The sequence below is a fragment of the Capsicum annuum genome, chromosome 10, assembly GCF_002878395.1.
Source record: "Capsicum annuum cultivar UCD-10X-F1 chromosome 10, UCD10Xv1.1, whole genome shotgun sequence".
Taxonomy (NCBI): Eukaryota; Viridiplantae; Streptophyta; class Magnoliopsida; order Solanales; family Solanaceae; genus Capsicum; species Capsicum annuum.
In genome coordinates this window covers 215792804-215809974 of record NC_061120.1, presented here as the reverse complement: position 1 = coordinate 215809974, position 17171 = coordinate 215792804, and the positions used below count along the sequence as shown (strand labels likewise).

The window sequence follows — 17171 nt, the reverse complement described above, 5'->3', positions numbered from 1 at the left end:
TTAGTATTCTCACATTCTTCAATTTCTTCATCAGTCTCTTTTTCATTTGTATATTGGTAGTCTGTGAATCTTACTGAAACTTGTCCTTTATTGTTTATATACATTAAATGATCGGTTGACTTTAGTATTTCTTTCTTAGTAAATCTTTCTAAATTTCATTTTAATCCTGCATATTTTTCTGAGTTTATTTTTAGGGGTTTCATTAGTTTAATACCTTTATTTCCCATTAAACTTACTACATCATATATTTTTAAATTAAACATAATACTACTATTAGTGACAAGTTTTCCTATAAATCCTACACATATAATTAAATTATTTCCATTATTCATTTCTTCATATCCTTTAGTATGTACTCCTATTTTAATATGCTTTTCGAATTCTAAGGTATTTATCATATAATTTGGATTACAATAAAAAAGTCCTCCATTATTAGTCATGTCTACTTCAGTTATTCCTACCTTCCTACTATAGATTTTTCTGAGTCTGACCATCTATTATCATATATTGTGATTAATACTTTAGTTCCTATTTTTTTTCTAGTTAATCCTTTTATGCCCATTACTATTAATTTCATGTGCATAAGATTCATGTTTAATTTTATAATTTCTTTTAAAGAGTCCGAGCTTATCAAATTTATGCTACAACTATTTTCTCCGATAACACACATCTGTTCTTCTCTATAATGCCTATATAGTTGTGCTCTTGAAAACATTCCTTCATTATATAATGTTTTAGCATTTAAGAGTTTTAATTTGTTTTGTTGGGACAATTGTATTTCTTTATCTACGTCTATTACCTCTTCTAACTGTTGTCTTGAAGTCATTCTTGGTTTATTTATTATTTTTGATAGCACATTATTTGTTAAACTATTTTGGGTAAAACTTGATCTTTGTGTGATAAAACTTGATCTTTGTCTACTTGGGGGTGCTGAAAAAAGGTCTATGCTTTTGGCTTAGTTGGTTTAGTTATTTTAGCTTCTTTTAATTTTTTTTAAGGGGTTATTTCTATCCTTTTTCATTGTTCTATTAATTCTTCTATATTTTTATCTTGACTGTCTTTTTGTTTTTGTTTTTCTAGGTTCTTATTCAGTTCTAATAGTAACCAAATTATAATATTATTTCGTTTTATGATTAAAGAGTCTGCTTTTCCCTGAGGTCGATGATCTGATAATCCTTCGGAATTTGATTGGATCTGTGCTGCCTTTTGTAATATTGCTAGATAGAATTTATCTTGTAGTACATCATTCATGAGAGTATTATATTTTTTATTTGATTAATTTCTTTTTGTATCTCTTGTAATACTAGCCTTATTTCAAGATTTTTCAAATTACCTTTGTCTTTATTAATAAAATCTTTGAATTTCTTTTCTAATTCTGTTTGTTGATTTTTTAGGAAATCAAAATTTAATTCTATTTTATCTAACAATTTCTTTTGTTTGTTTTGCAGGTCTTCTAATATCTCTAGAGTTTTTAATATTTTTGTATTTTCTTGTTGAGTCTTTTCTCCTAGGTTTATTATAAAATCTATAATAGTATTTAATTGTGGCAATTAAGATTTTTTTTTTCTTCATGTTAGTTACTACTATTTCTATTTTATGAATATTTTCTTATCGGTTAAACCGAAAATCGAATCTTTAAGGATTAAAACCGATAAACTGATAAAAAATATCTTATTGGTTTGGTTATTGGTTTAACATATTTAAAAATAAAAAACCGACAAACCGAATCGATAATATATAAAATCAAACCGAACCGACCGATGCACACCCCTAAATGTGTTGAAGAACAAATACTTTTTCTTAAAAATAACCTCCTTAACGTGAGGATATAATTAACATTTTCCCAAATTCTGAGGACTAAATCAAATTAATCCCATATCTTCAGGGACCACATTGACATTGATGAAACAATAGGTACCAAAACGATAATTCAACTTTTCCCTCTATTTCCCCTATATAACCCCATAAACTGGCGGGAATTTCCCCCTACCTACAACTCCCTAAACCCTCACTTCCCCAAACTCCGGCGAACCACCACCATGAACAACGGCAAATCACGGAAGCGATCGGCGCAGGCTGCGGAGGAGACACCGTCACCTCAGCCGCCGCAAAAACACCACGCCGCAATGGAAGAAGAAGACCTAGACGAAGATGTTTTCCTCGAAGAGACATTGCTTCAGTACGAAGAAGATTCAGCTGTCCTTCGCGAACTCGAAGAGAGTCATGCGCTTAACGAGCGTCTTCAGAAGTGGAAACGTCCGCCGCTTTCTCAAGCTTACGTCTCTCATACACAAAGCATATGTAAGAAAATTGTAATTTTTGAATTTATGTCCTTTTTTTTTGGTTAATTTAATGCAATTTTGTTCCTGGAGCTCGCTTTTCGTGTTTTCACAGTTTAATCGGCTTATTTGGTGAATTTGGATTAGGCTGTGTCAACTGTGGTGCTGAATGTGTAGTGTTCTTTTAGTTGTTTCGTTTGATAACCGTGGTGTCTGGGCCATTTTGAGCTCCTCGACTAATTCCACGGGATACTTGCCACCTCCCACTCCCACAAAGAAGTGAAAACGTTCTCTCTCTCAAGCTTACATCTCTCATACACAAAATTCAATTTTTTTATGCTTAATTTTTGAATTCATGTTTTTTTGGGTTAATTTATAGACAATTTTGTTCGGGGTGCTCATTTTTTGTGTTTATCCAATTTTTTTTTGATTTATTTGGTGAATTTGGATTACGATGTCTTAATCATAGCGCTGGATGTTTAGGGTTTCTGTAGTTTTTTCTTTGGTCCTTTCTTTTTTTGATAGCCATAGTGTTCGGACCAGCTTGTGCTCACCTTACTAATTCAACTGGATACCTAGCACCCAGTGGCGGAGCCAAAATCTTCATTGAGGGGGTTCAAAATATGGAAAAGTAAATGCATGAAAATGGTCCAACATCTATTTTATATACATACAAAAATAATTTTAACCTTATATAAATAGTGCAATTCTCCGTTGAAGGGGGCCCGACTACTACCTGGCTTCACCTAGAGGTGGCAAAATCAAACTCAACCCACCCAACCCATTCAAGTTTGAGTTGGTTATTAACTCATCCATTTATTAGCTCAACCCATTAATAAATTGGGTTGATATATAACCCGAATTGATTTTTGAGAAATCATGTAAAAATATTTTAAAGAGGTTTTCTTTTTTAGTTTGATATGTTATATATAGCCATAATAAAGAAAAGAATAATTTTATTCGGTACTAAAAATGTATAAAAGAACATATAAAGCAATTAAAACTTAGTAAAAATTGGGAGGGTTGGGTTCTAATCTGTTTTGACCCAAACAACTTTGGGTCGGGTTGGGTCTTGACCCACCTAAATTTGACTCAACCTGCCAATTGCCACCCCTAGCTTCGCCTTTGCTTCACGTCCACTAGCATCAGTTACCGGTCCACCAAGGCTAGAGCAGATGGAAAGAAATCACCCAGTGTTTTTTGCTTCGTCTAGGAATTGAACCTGAGATCTCATGGAGCTCAAATCCACTTCATAGTTTAGGGTTTCTGAAGTTGTTTCTTTGGTCTTAAGCTTTTCTTACAAAGGATGTCAAGTCAGCGGGTGCGGAGTAGCCCTGGATCGACTGCTCTTTTCAACAATTTGTGTGGATTTTTGTTTGATTTAAGTGATATTAGTGTGTTCATTTAATGTATTATAAAAGTTTTGAAGTCCTTTTGTGCTCTTGGAGCAACAATTATTTTAGTTCCTGAGCTCATGTAGTCATCTGGAATCTTATTAACGTTGTTACACTTGATGAAGGGAGGACAATGTATGACTTAAGCAGAGTCACATGCATGTCTTGTACTTATCTTTCGACACCTACCTGGTGTTTATTAATGAAGCTTTTTGATTTATCCGAAAAAAAAGTTTGTATATTGAGTTGAGGGAAAGATGTACATGTGGATATATATAATAATTCACTGAAATAAGAAGGTATATTGTTAGGTAACATAAAGGTGCCAAAATAGTTCAATTATTTCAATAAGTTCTAACTTTAACATTTGCATTCTGAAAGTTCTGTTGAAATTTGGTGGTCCTTTCTCAGCGTTTCAGCAGCTGGAAATTGACTACATTATTGGAGACAGCCATAAAGAATTGCTGCCTACTTCTTCTGGTCAGGCTGCCATTTTAAGAATCTTTGGGGTCACCAAGGAAGGTTCGTCAATGTTTCCTTGTGTATTTGCAATTCTCATTGTTGTGTTGTAGATATGGTGCTATTGATCTGGAAAATAAGATATGATTCTGGCATTTCAAGTAATATAATAGTCTCCTATAGGTATAAATGCACGTTGTGAAATGTGAATAGTTTCTTTTATCGTCGAAGTAGTCTTTTAAAAATTAAAATCAATTAGAGCGTTCTGGGTGCTGCAGGCTTGTGAGGCATGCTGATACCACAATCTGGAACTTAGATTTTCTCTTGACCATATAAAATATTGGTACAAATATGAGTTAAAGTTGCATCTTAGTGGATTTCTCTAGTTGTAGTATTTTTTTTTTTCTGTTTCTATTTATTTTGTGCCGTTTCCTTTACAGAAGGAAATTAGTACTTTCTATGCTATCATATTACACTAGATGCTAGAAATGAACATGAAAAGCTTAAGTGGAGGTGGTACTTGGTAGGTTGAGGAGTTGAGTTCCGAAGGAACTCAGCAACTTGGGATTTATCATTAATGTATTTATTGAGGTTGACGTAGCTTGTCTTCCACTTACTAAGAAGTGCCTGTTTATATCCTGGTTAGGAAATAGTGTCTGTTGTCATGTACATGGATTTGAACCATACTTCTATATCAGCTGCCCTCCTGGAATGGGCCCTGATGATATCTCCCGTTTTCACCAAGTTCTTGAGGTATGTTGACCTGCTTGCTGCCTTGTTTGCATTAGCATGCGATGATTGCATTCTTCACCAGTTTGGTTTATTAATGGCCAATGCTGCATTTGCTATACTATTCTTGTTGGTTGCTGTAGGGTAGGATGAGAGAGTCGAATAGGAACAGCAATGTCCCTAAGTTTATCCGCCGCATCGAAGTGGTTCAGAAAAGGAGCATCATGTATTACCAACAGCATGTGTCACAGCCTTTTCTCAAGATTGTAGTGGCATTGCCAGCAATGGTTACCAGTTGCCGTGGTATATTTTCTGTTTCACTTATTTACTTATACTGTATCTTTAATAAAGTTGCTTTTCTGATTTAGTCTTTTCTTTTGTGCTTGGTCACATGCCGCATACAGGCACACGTAGTAAAAGTTTTATTGATAGAAATATCAAGAGCTAAGACAGTGCTGGAAAGTACAATAGGATTTTCTCTCCAGATTCAAAATCTGATCAATTTTGTGTCAAACTACTGAACTCTATCATTGCGTGCTTCTCATATGTATATTTTAAGATTACAACAGAAATTAGCTGTCTAAGTCATTCATGTTTCAAACTGCAAACAGTTTAGATCTTGAAGTATTGCTGGATCGTTTCCTGCTAAACCACCCAAATCAGCTGAAAGGTTCTCCAATGCCCTCTGTTCATTTCTCATTTTACATCCTGCCCAGCTCTGAAAAGATCTTGGACCGTCCTTAGGATTACCCATTTCATCCCAAAAGTGTTTAGAAAGGTCTCTCAATTGAGCAGTTGCGTGGGCTTGTGGTACATTTAATATGGCATTTTGTTTGCCAGTCTTGCCATGATAACTTTTAGTGTATTACTTCACGTTGAGTCATAATTTAAAATTATATACTTGCATCTTATGCTTCCTGTGAAATTGCTCCTTAATCTTCTCACTTAAGTTCACTAACTGAAATATGGAGAAGGATATGTTCGATAGAATTTGGGTTATATTCTTCAACATAGTTGGATGTACCAGAATTGCAATAAAATGTTTAACTTCTGATTGATTTTATAGAATTGATTCTATTACCAATCCCTTTTTCCTGCTTTTTCCACTTGATTAAAATGTAAAATGTGGCAGGTATTCTCGATAGAGGTATTCAAATTGAAGGGCTTGGTATGAAGAGCTTTCTGACTTATGAAAGTAATATTCTTTTTGCTCTTCGCTTCATGATTGACTGCAATATTGTTGGTGGAAACTGGATTGAAGTTCCGGTTGGGAAATACAAGAAAGCTGCAAAGAATCTCTCCTATTGTCAATTAGAGTTTGATTGTCTGTATCCTAATGCATGATTGAATCTATGACCTAAGGGTGCATTCTTTCTATCCATATGGGATCATCACTCTGAATTTCCTTAACATTTTCTTTTAGATATTCTGACTTGATCAGCCATTCTCCTGAAGGAGAATTTTCGAAGATGGCTCCCTTTCGCATATTGAGTTTTGATATTGAATGTGCTGGTCGTAAAGGGCACTTTCCCGAGCCTACACAAGACCCTATTATTCAAGTTAGTCACAATTTATTCTACATATCTGGAAAATTTATATCGTATACTGTCCTGTTGCTGACAAGATTTTAACTTCATTTTAGGTGGCCAATCTGGTTACCTTACAGGGACAGGGTCAGCCATTAATTCGGAATGTGATGACCCTTAAGTCATGCTCACCTATAGTTGGGGTTGATGTTATGTCCTTTGACACAGAAAAAGAAGTATTGCTGGCTTGGAGGGTAATATTTCTGCCTGCTATTTGTATTTTAATTGGATACAGTTTCCACCCTTTCTCTTCCTTTTTGTGTGGTGGTGGGAATGGAGGGTTGTGGGATAGGCAAGCAGACTGTTTGTATGCAGCAAGTGATTCTTTCAATTTGATTTCGTCTGATGGCAGTTACCCTTATAAACGGTTTATTTTAGTGTGAGTTTCACATTGTCCGTGTCGTTTTCTGCTCCAGATTGTAATGCACATGCAGAAGAATGAAGAAGGCTTAACAGACGTAATTAGGACAAGTGAGAAGTTAAAATCATGGAAAAAGAAGAAGAAGAAGAAGAACAACAAACCCTGTGTATTCCCACATAGTGAGGTCTGGGGAGGGTAAGATGTACGCAGTCCATACCTCTACCTCTAAAGAAGTAGAAAGGCTGTTTCCGATAGACCCCCGGCTCGAGACACGGAATACTAAACAAATTCATAGGAAAGCATGGAACAAGATGGCATAACATAAATACGACACCCATTAGTAATAGTAAACAGAGAAAAATAAACAGATTCGTAATAAAGCATGAAACAAAGTATTATAACAAGAATAATACCCCCACCAAGTAATTCCCTGCACTAGCGACCCAAACTGACCCTAGCCTTCTACCCTAATTCGCGTCTTCCAGGTCTTCCTATCTTGGGTCATGTCCTTAGTGAGCTGTAACTGCTCCATGTCCTGCCTAATCACCTCTCCCCAGTATTTTTTCGGCCTACCCCTACGCCTCCTAAAACCATCCACAGGTAGCCTCTCACACCTACGAATCGGGGCATCCATGCCCCTCCTCATCACATGTCCGAACCATCTCAATCGGACTTCCCGCATCTTATTCTCCACTGCAGTCACACCAACCTTCTCCCTGATAGTCTCATTCCGAACTCTATCCCCCTAGTTATCCCATACATCCAACGCAACATCTGCATTTCCTCCACCTTCATTTTTTGAATGTGGGAGTTCTTAACTGGCCAACACTCCGCTCCATAAAACATGGCCGAACGAACTGCCACCCTGTAGAATTTGCCTTTAAGCTTGGGCGACACCTTTTTATCACACAACACCCCCGTAACGAGCTTCCACTTCATCCATCCCGCTCCAATACGGTGCCAGACATCCTCGTCAATCTCACCGTTACCCTGAATCACGGACCCGAGATACTTGAAACTATCCCTCTTACATACCACCTATGATTCCAACTTCACTACCACCTCATTCTCCAGCCTCACATCATTAAACTTGCATTCCAAATACTCTGTCTTGCTGCTACTCAACCTGAACCCTTTAGACTCAAGAGTTTGTCTCCACACCTCTAATTTGTCATTCACACCCCCCGCGTCTCATCAATCAAAACTACATCATCTGCAAAAAGCATACACCAAGGCACCTCTCCTTGAATACGCCGCGTCAATACATCCATCACCAAAGCAAACAAAAAGGGACTAAGAGTAGATTCCTGATGCAATCCTGTCAAGACAGTGAAATGCTCTGAGTCTCCTCCCGCCATCCTCACCTGAGTTTTAGCTCCATCATACATATCCTTAATTGCTCTGATATATGCCACCGGGACTCCACTCACCTCCAAGCATCTCCAAAGCACCTCCCTGGGGACTTTGTCGTATGCTTTCTCCAAGTCGATAAACACCATGTGTAGGTCTTTCTTCCTTTCCCTATACTGTTCCACCAGCCTTCGTACCAGGTGAATTGCCTCCGTCGTCGAGCGGCCAGGCATAAATCCAAACTAGTTCTCCGAAATAGACACTATCCGTCTCAGCCTCACCTCGATCACTCTCTCCCAAATCTTCATAGAGTGACTCAATAACTTAATACCCCTATAGTTATTGTAACTCTGAATGTCACCCTTGTTCTTATAAAAAGGGATCATAATACTCCACGTCCAAACCTCGGGCATTTTCGCCGTCTTGAAAATTCCGTTAAACAATCCAGTCAACCACCTTAAACCAACCTCGCCAGAAAACTTCCAAAACTCCACAGGTATCTCATCAGGCCCCGTCGCCCTACCCCTTCACATCCTGCCAACAGTCTCTCTAACCTCCTCTACCTTAAAACGTCTACAATAACTAAAATCTCGACACTCCTCTGAGTGCTCCAGCTCCCCTAACCCAATAGCTCTATCCCCCTCTCCCCCTCGTCATTCAAGAGCCTATGAAAATACGACCGCCATCTATTCTTAACGTGGCCGTCCTCCACCAACACTGTACCGTCCTCCCCCTTAATGCACTTCACCTGATCGAGGTCACGATCCTTCCTCTCCCTAGCCTTAGCGAGTCTAAACAACTTTTTTTCCCTCCTTTCTCCTGTAACCCCGTATACAAGATCTCAAATGCTGCCGTCTTAGCCGCCGTAACCGCTAACTTAGCCTCCTTCCTAGCTAACTTGTACTCTTTCCTTTTTACCCGCTTCTCTTCTTCGTCCTTATTCTCAACCAACTTAGCATACACCCCTTTCTTGGTCTCCATTTTCTTCTTAACCTCTTCATTCCACCACCAATCCCCCCGATGATGCCCGGCCCGGCCCCTAGAAACACCCAACACCTCACTAGCATTCTCCCTGATGCACTTAGCCACCCTATCCCACATACTATCCACGCCCCCCCTATACTCCCACACCCCTATTCCCACCAACTTCTCCCCTATCTCCCACGCATTCACTGGCGTCAAGACGCCTCACTTAATTCTAAGTCTACACTCCTCACCCCTTCTCTTCCTATCCTTCTTTGTACCCAAATCCATAACCAAGAGCCTATACTGGGTCGAAAGATTCTCACTCGGGATGACCTTACAGTCCTTACACAACGCCCTATCCCCTTTCCTAAGCAACAAAAAGTCAATCTGGGTCTTGGCTATCGCGCTTCGGAAGGTGATTAGGTGATCGTCCTTTTTCGGGAAGCCCGAGTTCACCACCACCAGCCCAAAGGACCTCGCAAAATCCAATAGAGTAGCCCCCTCTTCATTTCTTTTTCCAAAACCAAAATCACCATGTACATCACCAAAGCTTCCCGGTAACGCCCCGATGTGGCCATTGAAATCTCCTGCTACAACAATCTTCTCCGAGCTAGGCACGCCTCTCACCATCTCATCCAAAGCCTCCCAAAACCGCATCTTCTCCTCCCCATCCAAGCCCACTTGCGGCGCATAAGCACTACACACGTTCAGGGTAAACTCCCCAATGACCAACTTAATAGTCATCAACCTATTGCTGATCCTCTTTACCTCTACTACCTGCCCTCTAAGCTCTTCGTCTACTAAGATGCCAACTCCAGCTCCCAGAGTACCAAAGCTTGTAACCATCCACATCCCTAGCCTTAGACCCTACCCACTTGGTCTCTTGAACACACGCAATATTAATCCTCCTCTTTCTAAGAATCTTCACAAGCTCTGTGGACTTACCCTGAAGTCCCTATATTCCAAGACCCAACCCTCAGCCTACCAACTCTATCAACACGTCTTCCTCTACCGCCCCTGAGGCCAAACCTTAGCCTCCCTCCCACCCCCGCCCCTACAACAGCCCCCGCCCCAACCATCAACGCCCATAGCCACTACTACCAGAAAATATAAGAAAATATAAACAATGGTAGTAACAAAGCAGCAGCAGGAAATACAAGGCTCACACAAATTAGAAGAAATACTCAAGAAACAAAACTAAACTCAAATAGGTAGAAAAAAAACAAAACCAAGGTAAGGACAAAACTAACAGTAAGAAAAATAGAGCACACTAATGGCCTGGCACCAAGGACAGCCAAACAATTAATAAGGAGCGGTGCAAGTCACGAATATACTATAGCAGACACGCAAGTCAAGATACAGGAGATAATATGATAAATAATATGAAGCAACATAAGAGGTTCAAAAACAGCAAGACAATAAAGACACCCTCAAAGCACACACTATATCCAAATTTTAAGAACAACAACTACTAGAAATCCAAATAACAGATAGAAAATCCCATGCAAATTACAGGCAACGAAAATCCCACGCAAATCCCATGGAAAAAAGAAGAAGTTAGAAATAAAAATGCAAATTAAATTTTTATGGGCTATTTACACTTGCCTTACTTGCCATATGAACTTTGTTGATTGGTGCTGTTAATATGAATAAAGGGTGTTTGGATATGCCATTTCATTCTCTCATACATTAGTTTGTACAATTGTGTAAAACTATCCCAGAGTACCAACTTACTTTTTTCTTTTATTTTCTTTTGACTTGCAGAACCTTATCCGTGAAGTGGACCCTGATATAATAATTGGATATAATATCTGCAACTTTGATTTGCCGTATCTCATCAGGGTAATGAGCTTCTTCATTCTTATTTTATTGGTAAAAGGTATTATATTCCGGGTAGCGAGCTTCTTATGTAGTTCCCTGTTTAAACAATGGCTCCAAAACAATGAAATGAGAGCTAAAGATTTGCTAGGCAAGCCTAATGGTAGGTTAGTTAATGTAGTAACCAAAAATGTTATTTCTTCATTATTAATTGGAGTAAGAGATGAGGAGTTCAAAAAATCCATTGGCAGAAGTAAAGGAAAGCACTACCTGATAACTTGCGGTTTAGCTGTGAAGCTGATGGTGGTACTGTAGTGGAAAAAATGGTTTCTTCCCATCCCAATAGAGATTGGGTAAGGCTAGGTCAAGTTTGTTGTTCCATGTGTATTGTTGAGCTACTTAAGGCATTTTATCTTCATATCAGAGAGCTGAAGTCTTAGGGATGGCAGAATTTCCTGTGCTTGGACGCATCAGAAACAGCAGGGTTCGTGTAAAAGATGCAACCTTTTCTTCAAGGTCATATTATATCTTTTTATTTGTTATCTTCTGTTCGTGTAGAAGTACTTTTAGGCTTCTACTTCATCTGTAGGTGAAAATACCATCAGTACTGAACGACATTCTTTTTCATTTGGTGTCTGTCTGTTGACTCTTGTATGAACCATTGGTCTGTTCAGTTTGCATTTATATTCCATCACTATCTGTGATTTCTGAAATATGGCATTTTAATACTAACCTAAAACATGTTCCAATTAGCTGCCGCTTATCAGAACCTTTCTGATATTTCTCCTTGTAATAGACATAAAGTGGAGTTATTGAGATCTCCATATGTTGCCTCCTAGAGCATTGTTTATCTCCAAAGGTGGAATCATAGCGCTTCTTAATTCAAACTTTCCCAAAATTTCACACTACTGAAACTCTTATATCAGTCTCCAACTAGTTGCTTGTGATCATAAAGCAAATTTCCCCAAGGCTATATTGATCCCGATCATTCTTCATTTAATTGTTTGTGATTAGGGTGTCAAATGGGTGGGTTTGTTGAATTTGGACAGGTCAAAATGGGGTGAGTTAATAAAATAACCCGCCCGATAGTTATTTTGGCTGAATTGGGCTAAAAGATGGGTCACAACCCAACCCACCCAATTCTTACTTAGTTTTAATTTCTTTATTTGTTCTCTTATAATTTTTTATTACCTAATAAAACTATTTCCCTCCTTTATTAGAGCTATATATACACATCAAATAAAAATGTCCTTATGAAAATATTTTGACAAAAATTCTCATGGGTCAATTTGGGCCAAATATCAACCAGTTTTTTTGATGGACTGAGTTAAGGGCGTGACAAATACATGCAACTGAGTTTTGCGTTTAGTGAACCTGAATTTATCCCAAAAAACTTGAGAAGCTGTGGACTGATATATGTGTTTTGTGTTGCAGACAGCATGGAACAAGGGAAAGTAAAGAAATAACAATCGAAGGGAGAGTCAAATTTGATTTATTTCAGGTTTTGTTCATTATGGCTGTAGCTAACACCTGTTTTAATTGCTGTACAAAGAAATTTGCCAGGAAAACAACAAATGTCACTAAATCAGTTATTCTCTTGTTTCGCAGGCTGTGCAGAGGGATTATAAGCTAAGTTCTTACTCACTAAATTCTGTCTCAGCACATTTTCTTAACGAGCAGGTTAGATTTTTCTCTTCTATCTATAGTTTTTCGTCTCATACTCCTACATCTGTCTACAACATTGTACCTTCTGCGAGTACATTTATACATGATTTTGAGCTGTGACCCTTTATGGGCTCTTGTTTGTATTCAAAACTTCAATGCTCTTTATTTTTTACTTTATGCATCCGGTATCTTAAACTCACTGGTCCAATTGATTGGACTCTGTGTGTAGGATCCACTATAGGTGAAGCACTCCCTACCAGGAGCTTCTTCATTTCTAGTGCTCGAACTTGTGACTTTTGATTAAAGTTGGAAGGATTCCATCCATACCACATCTCTACTTATGTTGATAGCCAAGTTTGAGTTATTCCATTAGGGCCATTGCGCATGTATATTTAAGTATAACATAAGTAGGCCTTGTGGTTATGCTATGTAATTTCCTTGTGTACAGGGTTGGTTAGCTTGAAGGATTACATGTATACTTGTTAGCTTTCTGTTTTTATTCTGTCATGTCGATTGTGAAATTAATGGCGGCAGCTGTGGTTGATCTGCATGAGTTAGAAAAGAAAAAAATCTGTGATTCTGACCTTGAAATCATTAATGAACAGAGGAAACACTCAATTATGTGCAAGAAACATGTGTAAAGAGTTATGATTTTTTTCCTGCAAGTGCATGTACTAAAATCTGATCCTTTTCCATTCACCACAGCACATATTTATGGGGAGAAATGGGTAACTACAATATGGTCTGGCTACCAGCTATCACATAACAACCTCAAGTACCATTGAATAAAGCATCTTAAATTTAATTGAGTCTAAGTATTTCATATTTTCTTTGGTGTCTATTTTCTGCTGCCAAGATGCAATGGAAGCATTGCCAGATGGAGCGAAAGAAGATTGGACATGAGCAAGGAGGAGTTGGGGAACTTGCCCCTCTTTGTGTCTTGTGTTGATATGGAGAGAAACAAATGGAAGAGCTCTTTTAGGAATTAAAAAAGGGAGCAATTAATCAAAGATCCAATGAGGAGATCCCCTATTCAATAGAATTGTTGTTTAGAGTGACCATAAAAAGTAACATGGAAGTGCCAAATCATCTAAGAAGTCTACACTTTCATTTATCGCCCATCATTTGCCCTCTCTTTCTAGCTCCAGTGCATTCTTTTAATAAGTTCCATATTATTTTTATTCTGTAATTTATTGTGAAGTTTGATTTGAGATCTTTATCTGGTGGGGCAGAAAGGAAGACATCTTAATCTATGTTGCTCGGGCTCTTCGAAAATGTCAACGTGTGCGTGTTGGATTCGGCAAAACTAGTGTATTTGGAGAATCCGACAAGGGTGCGACATCAAAAGTGAAGAGTCTGCGCAACTTAGATCTTAATCTTATTGTTTGACCTTTATTACTAAAATATCATTGGATTCGGTGCAATCTGAGAATTGTGATGTAGGGGTCTTTTATACCTTTGTTTTCCTTCATGTTCTTTTATGCCCATAGTCTGTTCATTTGTCTTGTTTCTCTATCTTCCTATTGAATATGCTTGTGTTGTTTAGAGTGAGTACTTTTTTTCTCTAATACTACTGCTACTCCTGCAGAAAGAAGATGTCCATCATTCAATTATATCAGATCTTCAAAATGGGAACTCAGAAACTAGGAGGCGGCTTGCTGTATATTGTCTAAAGGTGTATTATTCCGTTCCGCTTGAAGGATATTACTGAATTGGATTTTATTGTGTGCTGAGTATTACTTATTTCATAGAACATTTAGTTCTTTTAAGATTTTTTTATGGCTTTGGATTTGCATACAATTTTCTTTAGATGGGTGATATACACATAAATTCTGCTCCAAAAATATTTAATTTAAAATTTCTTAATGCTTATAGCAACACCCCTTTGGTGTAGAATGCTCCACTTGAAAGATATTTGTATGTAAAAAAACAAATATAATATCATCGTTATCATCAAGAAGATACTGATTACAACATTCAAAGATGTGACCTAGTGGTCAATAAAGATAAAACTATGGTTTGATTTGGATTATGCCAAACATTGATACACCTCTGTCATCTTTTTCAAAATAGTTGGACGTATTGATTGTTTCATGTAGACAATGATCAATGGGTAGTTTTGGCGAATGGCTAATAAAATGTAGTGATTAAAATTGTAGATGAGTTTGGATGGAAATGTTATTTGCTGATGTGCATATTCATTCTCATTTAACAAGAAAACTGTATGCCTTACTTCCATTACAGGATGCTTATCTCCCACAACGGCTTTTGGATAAATTAATGTTCATTTATAACTATGTGGAGATGGCTCGAGTCACTGGTGTACCTATATCTTTTCTTCTATCAAGAGGGCAAAGCATTAAGGTTGGTCCTGAACTTGCTTCATTTTCCACTGGTGAAAATTTTGTTCACTTAATGAAGTTCTTAATCTTAAATTCTTTGATTCTCCCCTATCTTCAGGTGCTTTCTCAACTTTTAAGGAAGGCGAAGCAAAAGAATCTTGTCATACCAAATGCAAAACAGGCTGGATCGGAACAAGGAACATTTGAGGGCGCAACGGTTTGTGAATAAGTGTTTGTGTATCATATAGCTGGATATTTTACCTTGTAAAGATAAGTTAGCGCATGCAAAGTTCCTGTTTTGCTAAGCCTTATTTATGGTATATTACTTTTGTTAAACGTATGCTTGGAGGATTAATCTTGACATCACACACCTTTTATTTCCTTTAATGTTGATTTCTTAGGTTAAAGGTACTACCTGTATGTCTTGACTCTTGTGTATTTTTTTCCTGTCAAAAATATCTGTACACAGGTTTTGGAGGCCCGAACTGGTTTTTATGAGAAGCCAATTGCAACATTGGATTTTGCATCTCTATATCCATCAATTATGATGGCATATAATTTATGTTACTGCACGCTGGTAAGTGTTCTTGTTCGAGTATTGACCATGCTGAATGTTCTATTGATGTTGGTGAAGCCTTATAATTAAGTGCTGAGCATCAAGATCTTCACGTTAATGCTTCCAGTGGTTTTCTTCCGTCCTGTCTAGGTAACTCCTGAAGAGGTTCGCAAACTGAACCTCCCTCCAGAGTGCGTCAACAAGACCCCTTCTGGTGAAACATTTGTCAAGTCAAATTTACAGAAGGTAAACATAACTGGTATATTTTCTTTTTTACATTTTGGTTCACCCCTCCCTAGGAGCTCCCACCTTTTCACTTGCAAACTTTGGGCCTAACTCACACCCCAAAAGCTAACTCAAAGGGAGAGGATTGCCCAAGCCTTTTTAAAGAGACCATCATCTCATTAACCACCAATGTGAGACTTTTTCTTATTCTTTAACACCCCACCTCACTCCCAGGACTAGACATCTGGTGTGTGGTCCCTTTTAAGTTTGGGGTCCCAACATTAAATGGGATGGGTCCTGCTCTAATACCATGTAAAATTAGGTCTTGGGCCTAACTCACACCCCAAGAGCGGGGTTGAGTTAGGTTCAAGATCCATTCTTTACATGGTATCAGAGCCAGACCCATTCCAATTCTTTGTTCACCGATGTTGGGTCCCATATTATATTGTCCTTGCTCTGGTTAATAAGGTCTAGGCATGCGGGAAAGTGTTAAGAGTCCCACATCGGAAAAGGGATGGATAGTTGGTCTCCTTATATGGACTTGGACAATCATCCTTTTTTGAGCTAGCTTTTGGGGTTGAGTTCGACTCAAGATCCATTCTTTGGTGACTCGAACCACAACTTCAAGGTTGAAAGTGGAGGGTGCTTACCATCCGAGCAACCTCCTCTTATCCAAGTGGCTTGATTCTGGCACTTATGTTCTTGTTTCGATTATGATAATTTAATTCTTTTTTTGTCAGGGAATACTTCCGGAAATTCTTGAAGAGCTATTAGCTGCTCGTAAAAGAGCAAAAGCAGATTTAAAGGTGTGCACTAAATTTTTATGATCTATGTTGTTTCTGCGTTCCCTATTAGCATATTTGCTTTATATTGGTGTTCAATCTTGGTGTTTGAAAGAAGTTCCATTCTGGATTTATTGGGGGTGCTTTTTGAACCAACTAGCTTTGGGGATAATCAAGGACATCAGTCCTCCACATCTAAAGATAATATTCAGTCAGAATATGAATATATATCTCAGATGATTCACTTTTATGGGAAAGGGACAAGAAATAAGAGAGTTAAATAAGCATAGAGAATCCAATATCTGTTTTGTTTTGGTTAAATCAGGATACTTGATTGTTGATTGTGAAATAGGACTTTTAACTTTTTTCTTACATTTCCTTTTGTTTGTATATAGAAAGAAGGTACACTCAATAATGCCCTCCTTTCACTAGATTTAATGGCTCTAAAATTTTCCTTTTCTAGCAAGGGGTAAAAGGAATTCTTACTCTTTTCATTTTTCAGTGTTTCACTAATGCAACCAAGCACTTGGTGTATATTTTTACGTATTCACATCCTTGCACTGAGCATCTTATTCCCTTAACACCAGTATTAGATGCTGTTGAACAATGCAGAATTCATGTCTAGCTTTTGTTCGTATTTGCTTGTAGTTAAATGAACA

General features: G+C 37.9%; 1 protein-coding gene across 1 annotated transcript in view; it reads left to right on the top strand.

Annotated features, from left to right (window-relative positions):
- Positions 1-1980: 1980 nt before the first annotated feature.
- Positions 1981-17171, top strand: part of LOC107843734 (DNA polymerase delta catalytic subunit) — a 27165-nt gene continuing 11974 nt past the window's right edge. Inside the window, exons 1-17 of the mRNA XM_016688108.2 lie at positions 1981-2301; positions 4085-4195; positions 4779-4885; positions 5005-5164; positions 5994-6189; positions 6285-6420; positions 6504-6641; positions 10889-10966; positions 11367-11458; positions 12377-12443; positions 12551-12622; positions 14196-14282; positions 14852-14971; positions 15068-15166; positions 15419-15526; positions 15656-15751; positions 16471-16536. Coding sequence (XP_016543594.2) covers positions 2040-2301; positions 4085-4195; positions 4779-4885; positions 5005-5164; positions 5994-6189; positions 6285-6420; positions 6504-6641; positions 10889-10966; positions 11367-11458; positions 12377-12443; positions 12551-12622; positions 14196-14282; positions 14852-14971; positions 15068-15166; positions 15419-15526; positions 15656-15751; positions 16471-16536 — 1995 coding nt within the window. The 5' untranslated portion in view covers positions 1981-2039. The remainder of the gene's footprint in view (positions 2302-4084; positions 4196-4778; positions 4886-5004; positions 5165-5993; positions 6190-6284; positions 6421-6503; positions 6642-10888; positions 10967-11366; positions 11459-12376; positions 12444-12550; positions 12623-14195; positions 14283-14851; positions 14972-15067; positions 15167-15418; positions 15527-15655; positions 15752-16470; positions 16537-17171) is intronic.